Here is a 15656-nt window from a genome sequence, read left to right on the forward strand (position 1 = left end):
ACGTGTCGCCTGTGACATTTGCCGGAAAAACAAGCCGAGGGTTCACGTGCAGCCGAGGGATAACGAAGGTTAGCATTATCGTTAATAGCGTTGTCAATATGGATATTTTCAAAACAAATGCATCGATGCGCTTCAGAAGACCGTTGTTAAGAGTACAGAGCCATGTCGAGCAGTTCTTTGAGCGATGGATGCACTTTTTAGAGCTTCAAAAAATTCACTCCCATTCTACCGCTTGAAAGAAAAAGGATACGTGATATTATAACTCCAACTGCAATATTCTTCAAGAAGAAAGTCAAATTCAGTTAGGATGCCTTGAGGGTGAGTAAGACATGGAGAAATCTGGTTTCTTGGTTGAAGTATCCCTTTAAAATGATGTTCACTCATGTTCAAATTGTTTAAATTTTAGTTTAAACAAACAGTTTTATCGTATAAAGTTTCTTAACTTAAACATTTTATTGTGACTTAATTTCTTGTTAAAGATAAATACCAGGTATTCGGCACACCCCACGTTGCAACGCAATCTCACTATCTAACTTGGCAATACCACAATCACTCCTTCCAAAACAGCCAGGAACCTCGGAGTCATATTTGATGAACAGCTGTCCTTCAATGATCACATTGCAAAGACGACGCGATCATGCCGATATGCCTTATTCAACATTAGACAGCTTAGATCCTATCTCACTAAGCATGCAGCATAACTCCTTGTCCAGACCTGGTAATCTCAAGGTTGGACTACTGCAATGCTCTCCTTGCTGGTCTTCCTGCAAAGGCTATCATACCACTCCAGCTGGTTGAGAATATAGCACCAGGCCGCGTATTCCAATAGCCCAAAAGGGCTCATGTGACACCCCTTTACATCTGTCTCCACTGGCTACCGGTTGAAGCCCTTGTCAGATGCAAGTTACTAATGCTTGCCTACAGGACTATTACTTCAAACCCTCCTATAGCAAACCAGCTGCGTCTTGTACTGCCTTCCCCGCTCAATCTTATTCACAACTCCTTCCTGGTTGAAATGTTTTCCGTACTCGGTCCGGTCAACCACATCTCTCTCAACTTTCAAAAAACTACTTTAAACCCATCTCTTCTGCGAATACTTGACAGACAAATGAAAAAAAAAACACTAACCCTCTCAACAGGTAGTTGGCTCACTTTTGTTGACACCAGTAACTTTGTATTGGCACCTATTGTATTATTGCTCCTGTATGACATATCGCTTATTGCTCCCTTAACTCCTTGTAAGTCGCTTCGGATAAAAGTGTCTGCTAAATGACTAAATGTAAATGTAAATAAAAAATGTAAGTTAACAGAAATAGCTGTTAGAAACGTAACCTCCCACAGCCTTTCCACAAGCAACTTCTTCTGAACAATGGTCAAAACTATAATATATACAACAAACTCTTCTATCTCTAAGATAAATGAACATTAAAAACTAACAAGTCTTTCTTTTCATTGAAAAACACATAAAATAACAGTTAATAAAAAAAATTCTCTTCCCAGTTTCAACTATTGATTTACAAATCATTCATGTAGTCCTAACTTGAATGGATTAAGTTTGATGATTGAACATAAAACATCATGTTGTGATATTTTTTTTTTATTTAACCTATATTATGTGGGAGCTTATCCAACATGAGCGCGACATGTGACAAAAAGCACCTTAAAGATATACACCTCTGGTCAATACAACTAGTACACTTTATAAATCATACCATAGATTTGTGTGAGGGAATGACTTACAGTATGTCCTTAAGTTATTCACTGAAAATCTTTCCTTATCCTCTAAACTGTAGAATGTATGATTATTATTGAAACGATTGTCTTCTAATCCTATTATAGCAACGCAAATCATTGCCTCGCTCCATAATAATGCTTGTATTATTCCAGTCATTTCCTGGCCACAAATAATTTTTATCAGTAATCTCAAACACGGTTTGTGTTGCACAAAAACCACATGCTATGATCCTTTTCACGAAATATTCAGTTTGTTTTTGAAGAGAAGTTGAAAATGTTTGGTAATGTTGCACTTTTCTTTGCTCTTTTCTTGTGAAGTATCACAGGTCACACAGAGCCGTACACCAAACTCTGCTGCAAAGGTTTCTGCATAGACATCCTGAAGAAGCTCTCGCGCACCATCAAATTTTCATATGACCTTTATCTGGTCACCAACGGGAAGCACGGCAAGATGGTTCGGGGCGTCTGGAATGGGATGATTGGAGAGGTATGAAATGGCACATTCGCTCTCTTTTTACTCACATAAGCACGCTCGCACTTCAAACATGTCAACAGTTCAAAGCTCACGGGAATTGAGCTAAATTAGCACTTTTCCTGACGTAACTCGTGCCTCTTCCTCTATTTATTAAAAATCTATAACATCCTTCAATAACTGCAGCTAAACTAGTCATTTTTGCAGCAAATCTGGCTTTAAAAAGTCATCTTGACGCATTCATCCTGTGATCTGCTGCTGCGTGTAGCGTCACTTCATCCGGTGGTTAAGTGTCTTCCACAGCTGCTGATCGCTTCATCGCATCTCATCACCTGCATCTGCTCACACGCTGAGAAGTTTAAAGATAGCAACCCCTCGCTGCACATACTGTATAGGCCTTAAACGCTTTCGAGATAAATAATCATTATGTAATTGTAGGAAAGAAATTAAATTCTGTCATGAGTGTGATGTGATGAAATTTTATTGATTGAGAGTGACGGGAAAACAAACCTATCAACACTGATTTGCGAGGTTACAAGGCCTGTAAGGACAGAGAACACGGTTTATGTCCATTTGTTTTTGTTAAAGAAACTGGAAATCAAGGTGGGGAATGAAAGCAATGGGTTAAATTTTATTATTTTCTCAAAAATTGTTAAAATGAGTAATTGTACTTCATTGCTATACTCAAGTATTATTTTGAAGAATTTGTATGTTAGTGGAGTACCTGTATGTTATGAAGAAAGAAACAACCTTTTCCTTACAATTTTATCATGACTTAAAAATGCCATAAATGTATTGAGCTGTCAAGCCTCTGAAATTGCACTCTTTTAAAGCAATGAAACCCATCCAGTAATCGGCCACAACCGTGGTCTTTGATCCTTGTGAAGAGATGCTGCATGAGTCATACAGACACCTCAACTTAAGGCACAACCTTTCATTAACCATTACTGAAAATAGATGAACTTAAAATTGAGAAAAGGGGTGACAAATATAAACAACCATATATACCACCTCCACCGTGAATGTAACTATTTCAGGTAGCAGGATTTTGGTTTCAGTTTAACAATGTGTGTGCCTCAGAAAATGTGTTTAAACAGCTATACAGAGTTTGCAAGTTACTTAAATGAGAAAAATGACCAATGTCTGATGAAGTCATATGTAAAATCTACTTACAGTATTTGAAAGCAAAAAGATTCACATTTTTCTAGTTGCTTTCTAAATGTTTAAAATTTTATGTCACTTGCAATTGTTTTTCAAATATCTAAACCATTAAAAGTATTAAAAATTGCATGTCAACTTGGACAACATAGTATCTAATCATTTCAAAAGTGTTTGTGTTTTACATTTTCTGAAAAACGGTGAATTTGGACATAAAATGGTTCATAAGGATAGCAATGATTTGTGAAAAATTCTGCCACTGCCTGTGAAAACCCAGCTAAAGTATTTTTTTTAAATTCATATATATTATTAAGAACATTCTTTCAAAATATAACCATGATATATTCAATACTGACTAAGACCACGCCAACAATTGAAATCATAGTGAAATCAATGGTTGAAATCAAACTTAGATGTTTGATTTTCACAGACTGACTCGACATTTACCACGATTCCATTTTAACCTAATTATACTTTCTCTATACTTTTTACGCCTCTGAAATAGTAATAATTCCACAGATGTGTGTGTATTGACGTGGCTGACTTCAAATCCCTTTCTCTCCTGGTTCAAGGTCTTCTACAAGCGTGCAGATATGGCCATCGGCTCTCTTACGATAAATGAGGAACGGTCCGAGATCGTAGACTTCTCCGTGCCATTCGTAGAAACAGGGATTAGTGTTATGGTGGCCAGAAGCAACGGAACGGTCTCACCTTCAGCCTTTTTGGGTGAGAAGTCATCATTAGCCCTTTTCTATAGATGAGAAGAGCCTGAAGACAGTTTTAAATATTAACACCCAATGGCGGTTGTGATCTGAATGTGATTAGATTAAAATGTTATGCCTGCGTTGGATTAAACCAGTGATAAATCCTCACGGGGAAAAACAATTTGAACTTAATCTCAGACTTTGCACACAAACAGAGGCATTTTGTCTACATTAAACATGATTCAGTTCATTATTCATGCTAATTGCGCCATGTCTCTGTGACAAACAAATACCCAAATTTATCTGCGAGTTGTCATCAGCAACGGCAGTTAATCATCTGATTTATTTTTCGGTATAAATTGCTCTCTGTCTTTCTCTTTCAGAGCCCTACAGTCCTGCCGTATGGGTTATGATGTTTGTAATGTGCCTGACTGTCGTGGCAGTCACCGTGTTCGTCTTTGAATACTTCAGTCCAATTGGCTACAACCGAAGCCTTGTCAGTGCCAAAGGTCAGCCTTGGTTTTTCAAACACTCTCCTCTTTTGTCTCCAAAGCTTTGAAAGAAGAAGAATAGTTAAGACCGGTCTAATCAATCCACATAAACCAGGCTGACAGGGTGTGTACTTGTCTCCTAGTATAAAAGGTCATTTTTCGGCGTTTTAATTAACGTTTGTCGCTTTGCTAATTCGACTTTGATTGATTGCTTGGCTTTTACATGGCTGTATGTAACACACGAGGCACATTTAAGAACTGATGTCAAGGTGGAACTTGAATAGAAAGTCTTGGCGAAGGTTCGCGGCTTTTAATCATTTTGCACATGTGACCTGACCTGTGGCTAATTCAATTAAAATGAGAACATCTGTTATGTTGGGTGTATGCATGGTTTTAAAATGCATTTATGCCACACCTGCCAATGCCAATTGAGAAAATGGTTGATAGTGTTACTGGAATTGTAATACGTGAGTAAGTCAGTTTTGCTAATTTAGCAAAATTTAATTTGACCTTCATTCGGCTTTTGGCAAGTTTTATTTTTGGGCATTGGGTATGCATGTATTTTGTGTTTTAAGCATTTATCATTCATAGCTTAGAGTGATCGTCCTCCAAAAATGAAAATTCTGTCATCATTTACTGACCCTCTTGTCATTTCAAACATGTATCTTCTTCCAAAGAACACAAAAGAAGATATTTTGGAGAATGTTTTAACTGGCACCCATTGACTTGCATTGGTTTCGTGTCCACACAATAGAAGTGAATGGGTGCTGTTATCAAGTTACCAAGTTTATTGGAAATATCTTCTTTTGTGTTCTGAGGAAGAAAAAAAGTCATACAAGCTCTAAACAACAAGAGGGTAAATGATGACAGAATTTTCATTTTAATATAGGTTATCAAAAACTGAAGTATTTATCAATATGTATTTTACTCTGCTATGTGCTTGTATACTATGTCATACTCACTCCTGCTCATGTTCTCATAGCCCCTGGAGGTCCCACCTTCACCATTGGGAAGTCTGTCTGGCTTCTCTGGGGAATTGTCTTCAACAACTCTGTACCTATTGAAAACCCCAAAGGCACGACCAGCAAGATTATGGTCCTGGTCTGGGCTTTCTTTGCTGTCATCTTCCTCGCTAGTTACACGGCCAATTTAGCCGCCTTCATGATCCAAGAGCAGTACATTGACACTGTGTCTGGACTTAGTGACAAAAAGGTGAGAAGTATTTTTAAATGAGGTGTGTGACAGATGATGCCTTTGCCAACCTTTAGACAACCAAACATCAATAAGCCCAAGTAGTATTCAAAATCGCACTTTTGACAATTTTGCAATTACAAAAAACATGAATGTCATTAGATAGAAAATGTCAAACTAAGTGAGATATAGATACAAATTATGCTTTAACTTTTTTCTGAATATGCTGCACGTTTTATTCTAGTTTTATTCTAGATGTGGTCAGTTTTAATGTAGATTATATGCAGTGCTTCATTTGTAAATTCTGAGGTGCTGGAATATGGGGGCGCGGTGTAATGGAATTTGTAATCTCTGTGGGGTTTTCTTTCTAACTATTTAGATGTTTTGAAAAATGTGCATGAAAAATCATAGAAATATCAAAGAAATTTAACGGGATTTACCTTGAGTTTGCATGCCTAAATTCAAATGTGTGGAAACCGTTACTTGTCACAATGATGATGTTGTGAATAGTTGTGCATGTAAACAAATTAGGGCCGCCTTTAGTGCAGGTATGTACACGAATAAAAGTAGCTACATTTTTAACTAATGACGTACTCATAGTTATATCTGTTTAACCATAAATGTTTCTGCCGTTTCAACAGCTCAAGCGATTGCGCCGACGCCTTACACGCACACACATATTCCAGCATCTCAAACTTGACAGCCTGTTCATTATCAAAATAAAATAGGGTTGCAATTGTAATTAACACATGTGGTTTTTAATGTAATATATGCACACAACAGTTCAGCACTTTTCCATTAGGGCTTAAGGAGAGGGATCTGCCAAATGAGGTGCCGGATGGGATTTCGGAGGTGCCGGATTCGAATCCGGCCGGTTCCGGCACAAATAAAGCCCTGATTATATATTATATCTGCATCATGTTTATTAATTGTTTATTGATTTCATTTATAAAGTTATATGGGCTTAATTCAAGGACATACAGCCACGGAAAAATTAAGAGACCATTTCAAAATCCGTTTTACTGATTTTACATTTGACTATTTATAATTATGTGTTTGGTAAAATTATCATTTTTGTTTCATTCTGAGAACTACCAACAATATTCCTACCAAATTTCAAATAAAAATAAGGTTATATTTCCATTTATTTACAGAAAATGAAAACTGGAGAAACAGGTCAAAATAACAGAAAAGATGCTCTGTTTCATAAGACCTCAAAAACTGCAATGAAAACAAGTTCATATTCAATTTTTAAGCAACGCAACAGTAATATTTGTACATGTATTTAGTAAAATGTCAGAAATTATTTTTAGGTGATGATAACCTTGATTCATTCCTTTCACATTGCTGTTGGATGACTTTGACTTTGAGGTTCAACAGACACAGGACTGGACTGACCTCATCTAGAAAATTTGGAACGGTCTCTTAATTTAATTCTCTTAAGTATTTTAAGTCTCATCCCTATATGTTTTGAGGCCACTGTTTAAAGTGTAAATAACAGTTATGGCAAAAGTTTGAAAATAAAACCTTGTGACAAATCTTCGGCTTAATAAAAATTCACAACAACAATCTAAAATGTATTCCTATAAGGCACACAAGTCTGGAATGTATGTCTGAAATATATCACTCTGATGATTAGTCAACTTTTTATGCAGAGCAATTTAGGCAGGCATCAAAACTGAACAAAGAAAGAAAAATGTAACAGAAACAAACGCTTCTTACGAATATCAGTTAATTGGCAACTTTCAAAGTTGTCTCTCACTGACGCCTTACAGTCTACCTCACCATTACTGATTGCTGTTACGTTCATTAGTTTTCTTAAGAAAAACACCAGAAGCGACAGAAATGCTTCAAATTATGCAAACGTATCAGACCTCGGGGGAAAAACAGGGACAGATTAATCGCTCGTAGATTCAAATAAAAACAAAATAAGCGCTTGAAGGCACACTTTCAGTTTCGCCAGCAGTGATACACAGTAGCGTTAGATATGCATATTTATAAGACCTCAGCTTTCTCAAGGGTACAACAGTAATGACTATCTACCTCTAATCCTCTGTCCTGCGGCCTGTTTTTGTTCTCATGTCATGACAGAAAAATGAACAATAGTCCAATATGATCACTCCAAGCAAATTGTATTTCGTTGTATTTATCTTGTATTAGATCCCTTGTGTATTGTGGAAATTATATCCTGCCTAGTGTCCAAACTCCTTGATCAGTGCAAGAAAATACAAATCAGATCCTAGAGAAAATGTTTTTCGCAGTTTATTTTCTTTCTCTAGGGCTTCTGAGCAGTAGGTGGTTGTGTAAAATCTGTTGATCTGTGCTAACAAGGTTAATCCGCAACCTGCCTTCAGATCAACAAGTGAAATGCAGTTTATTCCTTTTTGTTGCAGTTTCAAAAACCACAGGAACATTATCCTCCTTTCCGCTTTGGGACGGTTCCAAACGGGAGCACTGAGAGAAACATTCGGAGCAATTACCCCGACATGCACACCCACATGATAAAATACAACCAGAAGGGAGTGGAAGAAGCTCTCAATAGCCTAAAAACAGGGTGAGCTTCTACAACAACACTTTATGTCTTAAGTTTTGACCCTTTACAAAATAGCACCGTTGTGATACCACGGTACAGCATCGCTTGGTACTACTTTTGAACTAAGATAAACTAAATGGTTCATGTATCATATTCATTGTGTTTTGCTAAAACATTTTGCTCACTTCTATCCTCTGTGTAGGAAGCTGGATGCCTTCATATACGATGCAGCAGTTCTTAATTATATGGCTGGCAAAGACGAGGGCTGCAAGTTGGTCACCATTGGCAGTGGGAAGGTCTTCGCTACCACAGGTTATGGCATTGCTCTGCAGAAGGACTCCCGCTGGAAGCGCCCCATAGATCTGGCTCTCCTCCAGTTCCTGGGAGACGGTAAATTGCAATAGGGGGACCGGAACTGTTCCATACTTAATATCCTCCCGCACAGCATGAAACTACCACACATTTCACGATAAAGTACTCGGTGTGCTGTGAACTGAGAGGTTGTGTAATGCCAATGCAGACTACGGGCATCTCTGTTAAACTGTTGATGCTGGCGTTCTGGGATTGCATTCCACGTGGAGGATCACACGACACTCCCTTAATATTTGACGATATTATTCTATTAATTATTAAGTCTAGTAAAAGTTGTACTGACTACTAGAACAGCCTTAACATCGGGAGCATTTCTACAATGCCATCCTGAGGTGTTACTCTGTAGGTTTTTAAACGGAACATATATAGGCTGCATGTGGTTCTTATAAGGTCCTCTTGTTTTGTCTTTGTTAAGTGGCTTTTGACTGCTGTTTCTTCTGGCAAAGTTTCTGATCCTATTTCCTCTCATGCAGGGGACACGCAGAGACTGGAGACAGTATGGCTCTCTGGAATATGCCAGAATGAGAAAAACGAGGTCATGAGCTCCAAACTGGACATAGACAACATGGCAGGTGTTTTCTACATGTTGCTAGTGGCCATGGGTCTCAGCCTGCTGGTCTTCGCTTGGGAACATTTTCTTTACTGGAAACTCAGACACACTGTTCGCAAGTCTGAACACTTAGATTTTCTGCTGGCTATTAGTAGGGTAAGACCTCCTTTATACCTTACATTCCAAAAGTGTTTTTGTGTTTTCCATTCAAGTTGCACTGATGAATGTATACTTTTATCTTCTTGTGTTGCTATCTAGCCTGTAGAGCAAATATAAAAGTAAATCTGTAATTTTGGTAAACATTAATAATTTATTGAGAAGATGCACATTATATACATAGAATTGCTAATGTAATAGATAACAAACAATAAACAATAGTGCCAACACTTACATCTTCATATTTCGTGATGTGTATTTTTTGCAGTTATCATTTCTATTAGTCACTTTTATGTTCGTCATTGGGTTTTGCAAATATCTAACCAATTAAAAGTATTAAAAAGAGCCTGTTTGGACATCTGAGGTTTTGGAAGGACAGTGACGATTTGTTTACTTAAGTTAAGATGAACTGACAATAAACAAAGCATCTACAGTATGATTCATTTTAACGTTTCCTGCATTTTCAGTCGCATTTTTATTTATTGATGACCAACATATATTGTTTAGGTTAATTAATGCATAAACATCAGTTACTTTATTGTATTGTCACCACAGTAGTTAAACAACATTTATTTGTCTTTGTTATTAATACAATTTGCATTGATTAAACAAGAAGTAACATGTAAATGTACATGAATGCATTATGTACATGAGCTTACAATTCATTTATAAAGATAACAAAACCATATTTATATAAATTACCATTACATTTTTAAGGTATTTATTTAGTAATTTTGGGTATTGTTCATTGTAAGTTGAAACCTGTTTTATTAACTATTGTTAATTTATAATACCTTATCGTAAATTAAATGAAATAAAACATTAAATAAAAAAACTAATATTTTTTATAAAGGAGAGACATACATGAAATTTATTCTAGAAATGGACAGTATCAACGCAAATTATTCATATTGCTGCTTTACATTTCAGGGCATCTACAGCTGCTTTAACGGCGTTGAAGACATCAGCAGATCGGCGAGCATACAGAATCCAGACGTCACCGCCAATTATGCTCAGGCCAACATGTTAAAAATGCTTCGGACAGCCAAGGACATCGTCTCCTCAACCAAGGTGGAAAACTCATTGGATAATGCCACAAAGACCATCGAGAACTGGAGCAGACATGGCGGCAGCCTACCAGCGCGTATCCCACAGGTGACCACCACTGAGAAAGCTCCCGGTCACTTCTCTTACATCACCGAGAACCACATACCTCATTTACAGCAGTCCATAACTCCACCTTTCGCTCAACATGCCAAAACCACAAGCCCACCACCAATGGTCAACCACAGAGTCCTAACACGGCCCACTCCTCTACGATACACGCTTCCTGCCAGGACCAGGGGGTTGTACGACGGTATGCTTCCTGTTTCCAGTCTTAGCACTCCGCATCTTGCCATGCATGATCTTCACTCAGATCCGGCCCATACTGGTTCTTCCTTCGTTCCTTATAGAGATCTACACGTGCCGGACATCTACACCGAACACCACAGGCAGAAAAAAAGAGCCCATAATCTCCTCATAGAGTCGATGGATTTGAGGGGTCTTCACGATTATAAAGACCACATGACTCGCGCAGACGCAAAAGATTTTGGTGAAAACAACCTCTCGTCTTTATACAGTGAAAATCCTTTCACATCGGCTGACACGGCATACAATTCCTGCATCAAAACGTACTTCGACCCTGTTCTTGATAACATACCATTGATAGGGAAACGAAAGCTTCATCGAAGACCTTCGTTCCTAAAAGCCACTTGGGGTCCTGACAGAGTCTGGTTTCCTGGTGACAGACCGTCGGCCGCACCCTCCTCACGAGCAACCATCCCAGACCTCTTCCCTTGCGTGGACGTACACGGACGGGTTAGAAAAAACACTTGTTTCGCCCAACCAGTGGATCACACCTACCCTCACCCGTTCCGACGACATACAAGGAAAACTCAGAAGCTAAGACACAGCCAGTCAACCAGGCTTCCGTCCTACATGGAGGCAGTTTTTCACAATCCAGCGGTTGTAAGGAGGGCCTCCAGCATGGTGCATAGACCCTACTCGTACCCAGAGCTGCCGATCTATCAGAGTCCACTGCCGTACGGACCAGCGGAGTTATGCAACATCTTCCCCTGCATGGGACATCCCGCTGACAATGTTTCTAGAGGGTACAGGATGCCCACACATCTACAGGATGACCATTTAGTGCCTGTCCCAGGCAGCAGGGTGGTTCATAGTAGCCCCATTGTGCCCATGTCATGGGGGAGAATTTCTAGTTTGGAATCGGAAGTGTGAACTTATCCGTACACCTGACAATTATAAACTTTAGCCCTGTGGTCGAGTCTTTTACGGACTAATAAACCGATTTAGGGTTTAAGGGTCATTTCTGCAACACTAGAGTCACTAAAAGTGATGGTTTTCAAACAGGATTTCTGAATGCTTCCCATTGGTCGGATCATTACGCCATAAACTTTGTGGAGCTGGTGTGGACGCTCAAATAAACAGGCTAATGTCCTGATAGCACCACCGAGTCACAGTGTTTACGCTTTTCATAGGATTCCACCTACCTACCCCTATTTGCCACAGCCTAGCTGACATTGAAAAACTAGACACTTCAGCTTCAACACAAGCTGAAATATTAACCGTGTTACTAGCGTTGGTGGGGTTTTGTTTTTTGATGAATTCATTTTTTATTTAAAGTGCAATAATGTAATCATTGAAAAAGGAGGGATTTGAGGGAACAATGGCAACCTTTGATTGGACAAACAACTGGACTGAATATGTTTGGTTATTCTTATCCCCAAAAATGAGATACAGTTATTGTTTGACTTGGTGAAAGATTTTCTTGTTGTTTTTTAAGAGATTGTAGTAGAGACGATTAACTTAACTATATATCTGTATCTATATAACACGTAATGTGATACATTTTATTTATTTAAGTAAATTTGGTATAACACACAATATGTATTCTCTATGATACAGAATTTTGTAAACGACTATTGTTCAATATTTTTTTACCAGCAGGGCTATATTTCTGTCTCTCATCCGATGCCTCGATCTTCCTATTCTCTCTATTGGCTGCGAGTGGGCTTTTGAAGAAGAGCTGTTTGAATGGTTCTCTAATATTAGCATCATCGAGGATCTTCACACTTTAATAAATCACAAAGGCCCATCAGTTAGTCCTTTGTAACCGCTGTCGTCTTTGGATGGCTGACGGAGACAACCCTTTGAACACTGCCTTATATATGCAGAACCATATTTTAGACGTCGCCGACTGTTTGACACAAACGGAAATCAAAATGTTACTTTAATAATGGTGAGAATATTGTTAAATGTGATGCTCGTAGATCAGGTTTAGGCCGGTGGAAATGGACGACTACAATAAGCCTGTTTGACCTGCACACTGCACCTCACATACCCACGAGGACGTCTGTATGTGCCTCAAAATTAACTTGTGAGTGTGAACGAGAGAGCGAGAAGGAGAGGAAAGAATCCCCACTTCTGTCAGCTGGGATTTAAGCTACAATATCTGAATGTTTATGAGCCTTTTGGCTTTTGAGGTTGTCATGAGAGTCTCATTAAACCAACTCTGTGGAGTGATTATCCAGAAGGACGCTCTACCAAAAAGTGTCTTTTACTTTAAGAATTTCATTATGTTGGCTGTCTCTACCGCACGGCATTCTTGTGACGTCCAAGGTGACCCAGGCTGTGGTAATTATGCTCTACGGTTTTTGTTATCTACGAAAAAAGAGCCCAATTTTCAAGCTTCCAGTGAGAAGCGTTTTAGAATCCAAACATCTAGTGCTTTCTTCATCATCTTTTCTTTGTTATTGCTGTATTGCAGTTTATAGCACGTTGATTTAATCTTCAATACTGCCAGTGCTCACCGATAGATTTATGTGCGGTAGGATAATCATACTTTTTTCATAACATTCCTGCCAGTTCTGTGACAGCTAAAAAGAAGCCTGGTGCGGAATGACATGCATTTCATTTTCATAAAAACACAGGCACGAGGAGAGGCAGGCTAAAGCCATCATCATCATCGTGCCGGTCGTATTCTGCATGTTCCTGAAAAGCATATTATTGAATGATCTTGCAAGGTGATAAATGATTCAATACATGCATATAAAAACATCAAGGCAGGCCGAGGATCGTCCTCTGGAAGAAATAAGCAGTAATATATCAACGCCACAGGTAGCTGTGGTGAAAAATGAAATGCGTTTAAAAGTCAAGGGGGCTTGTCTCATTCGGTAATGAGAAAGATGCAATGGAATGACGAGGCAGACGTGTTATCCAAACATTAATAATTCACCCGTTCGTTTAAATGTGTCTGTTCATTTTAAATATTGTGCCCTCCAGAATAGCATACGCACTTACAAATAAGGTTTTCTTAATGTTCCTTTGTTGGTTTCTGAGTAAGTTATATTGTTTTTTTTATGTTGCAGTATAGTTTCCAGGCTTTTAAAGCATCAGGAAAGAAATAGTTCACTCAAAAATGGTCCCCATTGACTTGACCATGGTCATTTATATTCCTACTATGGAAAGCCAAGGTGATCATTTTTGAGTGAAATATTCCTTAAGTATATAGTGTTGTTTTCTTAAGAGCAAGAAATTGTTAAAAATGTATAAGAGCTTGTATACCTACGCACTTACAGACACACTCACAATACGACGATTACTCATACCAACTGTGCCACGCCTTCATACGGTTGCATTTCTCTAAAGTGTCAGTTCAGGGGCTGTTAATTGTCCCAGATGCTGCTGGTCACCTTGAGCCAAGGGCTTCGCAGCTTAGTGGGAGAGGGGAAAGGTGATGGAGGAAGACAGCGCATAGAGGCTGGAGATGTGACGTTCTGAAAAGACTAATGAATAGCAGAATTAACTCATTAACTCATTGCTCGTAGGCAGCAATAAACATCTAAACATAAACTATTTATGCTTTGTTCGGTCATGAGCCCAAGTATAATGAATTTAGTTATAACAGTGGTTCTCAAACTGGTGGTCGGGGTCCCGAGTTGGTGAAATGTGACCCTGAAAGCCAGGATGAAGTTCAAAAGTTAAATCACAATCTATTATGACACTTGAAGCAACAAAATTTTACATTTAGGCATTTGGCAGAAGCTTTTATCCAAAGCGACTTACATTGCTTTATCCTATACATTTTACATAGGTATTTGCAATCCCCTGGGATCGAACCCACAACCTTCCGTTGTTACACAATGCTCTTACCACTGAGCTACAGGAAATAGGTATAGCCTATGTAAAAAAGGTTGTATTCAAATGACGTCATTTGATCAAGTTGCTAGCACAATGTTGAGAATTGTGTGTACAGTTCTATACTTTTCTGTATGTTTTTATATTAAAGAATAGCAGTTATATCAGGAATCCAAAGTAAAGATCGCATCTATAAAGAAAGACCTGTAACAAAACATTGCAAATTAAACAGAATTCATCAAAAACTAGTGTTATTCATTTTTAAACACTACTTACACATGATTTTTCCTCGTCCGTTTCTGGGATTTATAAACAGTTTATATGCTGTGAAATACAGGTTTTTTAAATGATCTGATTAATGGTTTTCCATCCATTTTAAGTCTGTCTAGCTTCTAACTATAATTTGCATTCCCTTCTCGTATGGTTGTAGTCAACTCATGTAAAAATCTACCGCTCAGTTTTAATTAAAGCATCCCTATGCTATATGAATACTTCCCAACCTTTGTACTTATTATCTGTTCTGGCTCTCATGTTTGCCCAAAAGGGATCTCGTCGTGCGGCAGCAGGTCACAGACTGACCTGACCTTTCTGCACCTTCTACCTGAATCCTGCCGAGCTTTCAACCAGCCTCAAAGTAGAGGTTGAGGGGTTATTAACTTTGGATAACCGCTCTTTTGAATCAAAGGCACGGTCCGCTGGCTAATTATTTAAAAGCGTTCATGGGCCGGTGTTTTCAGTGACAGCAGGGGGATAATAAGGGTATGTTCTTGTCATCAGAAGCTGGCGGTCTTTGTCACGCGTTTGGCGGTGAGACCGCCGGCTCTCTCCATAATTAGATGGGGTGTGACGGGGCTTAAAAGACAGAAACTGAGATAGTCAAACAATCTGACATTATCCCGGTAAGTTGGAGGAAACGTCACTAGAAGATGCTGGCAGCCTGCTTCTTAAAGGGACAGATCACCCAAAAATAAAAATTGTCTTCATTCACTCACTCTCGAGTTGTCCAAAGTCTGTATAAATGATTTTTTCTGATGAACACAGAGAAAGATATTTGGAAGAATGCTTGGCAGCTTGAACAGTCCTTGCCCGCCATTAA

At 38.6% G+C, this 15656-nt stretch overlaps 1 protein-coding gene across 13 annotated transcripts in view; it reads left to right on the plus strand.

Annotated features, from left to right (window-relative positions):
- The window catches only part of grin2cb (glutamate receptor, ionotropic, N-methyl D-aspartate 2Cb), a 48090-nt gene extending 33448 nt beyond the window's left edge, over positions 1-14642 (plus strand). For all 13 annotated transcript variants that reach the window (XM_056771725.1, XM_056771728.1, XM_056771729.1 and 10 more), the window contains 8 exons: positions 2053-2221; positions 3937-4090; positions 4452-4577; positions 5542-5771; positions 8144-8304; positions 8486-8673; positions 9129-9361; positions 10292-14642. In XM_056771725.1, the coding sequence (XP_056627703.1) occupies positions 2053-2221; positions 3937-4090; positions 4452-4577; positions 5542-5771; positions 8144-8304; positions 8486-8673; positions 9129-9361; positions 10292-11641 (2611 nt within the window). In that variant the 3' untranslated portion in view covers positions 11642-14642. The remainder of the gene's footprint in view (positions 1-2052; positions 2222-3936; positions 4091-4451; positions 4578-5541; positions 5772-8143; positions 8305-8485; positions 8674-9128; positions 9362-10291) is intronic.
- The last annotated feature ends 1014 nt before the right edge of the window (positions 14643-15656 follow it).

The sequence above is a fragment of the Triplophysa dalaica genome, chromosome 17 (assembly GCF_015846415.1).
Source record: "Triplophysa dalaica isolate WHDGS20190420 chromosome 17, ASM1584641v1, whole genome shotgun sequence".
In the NCBI taxonomy this organism is placed as follows: Eukaryota; Metazoa; Chordata; class Actinopteri; order Cypriniformes; family Nemacheilidae; genus Triplophysa; species Triplophysa dalaica.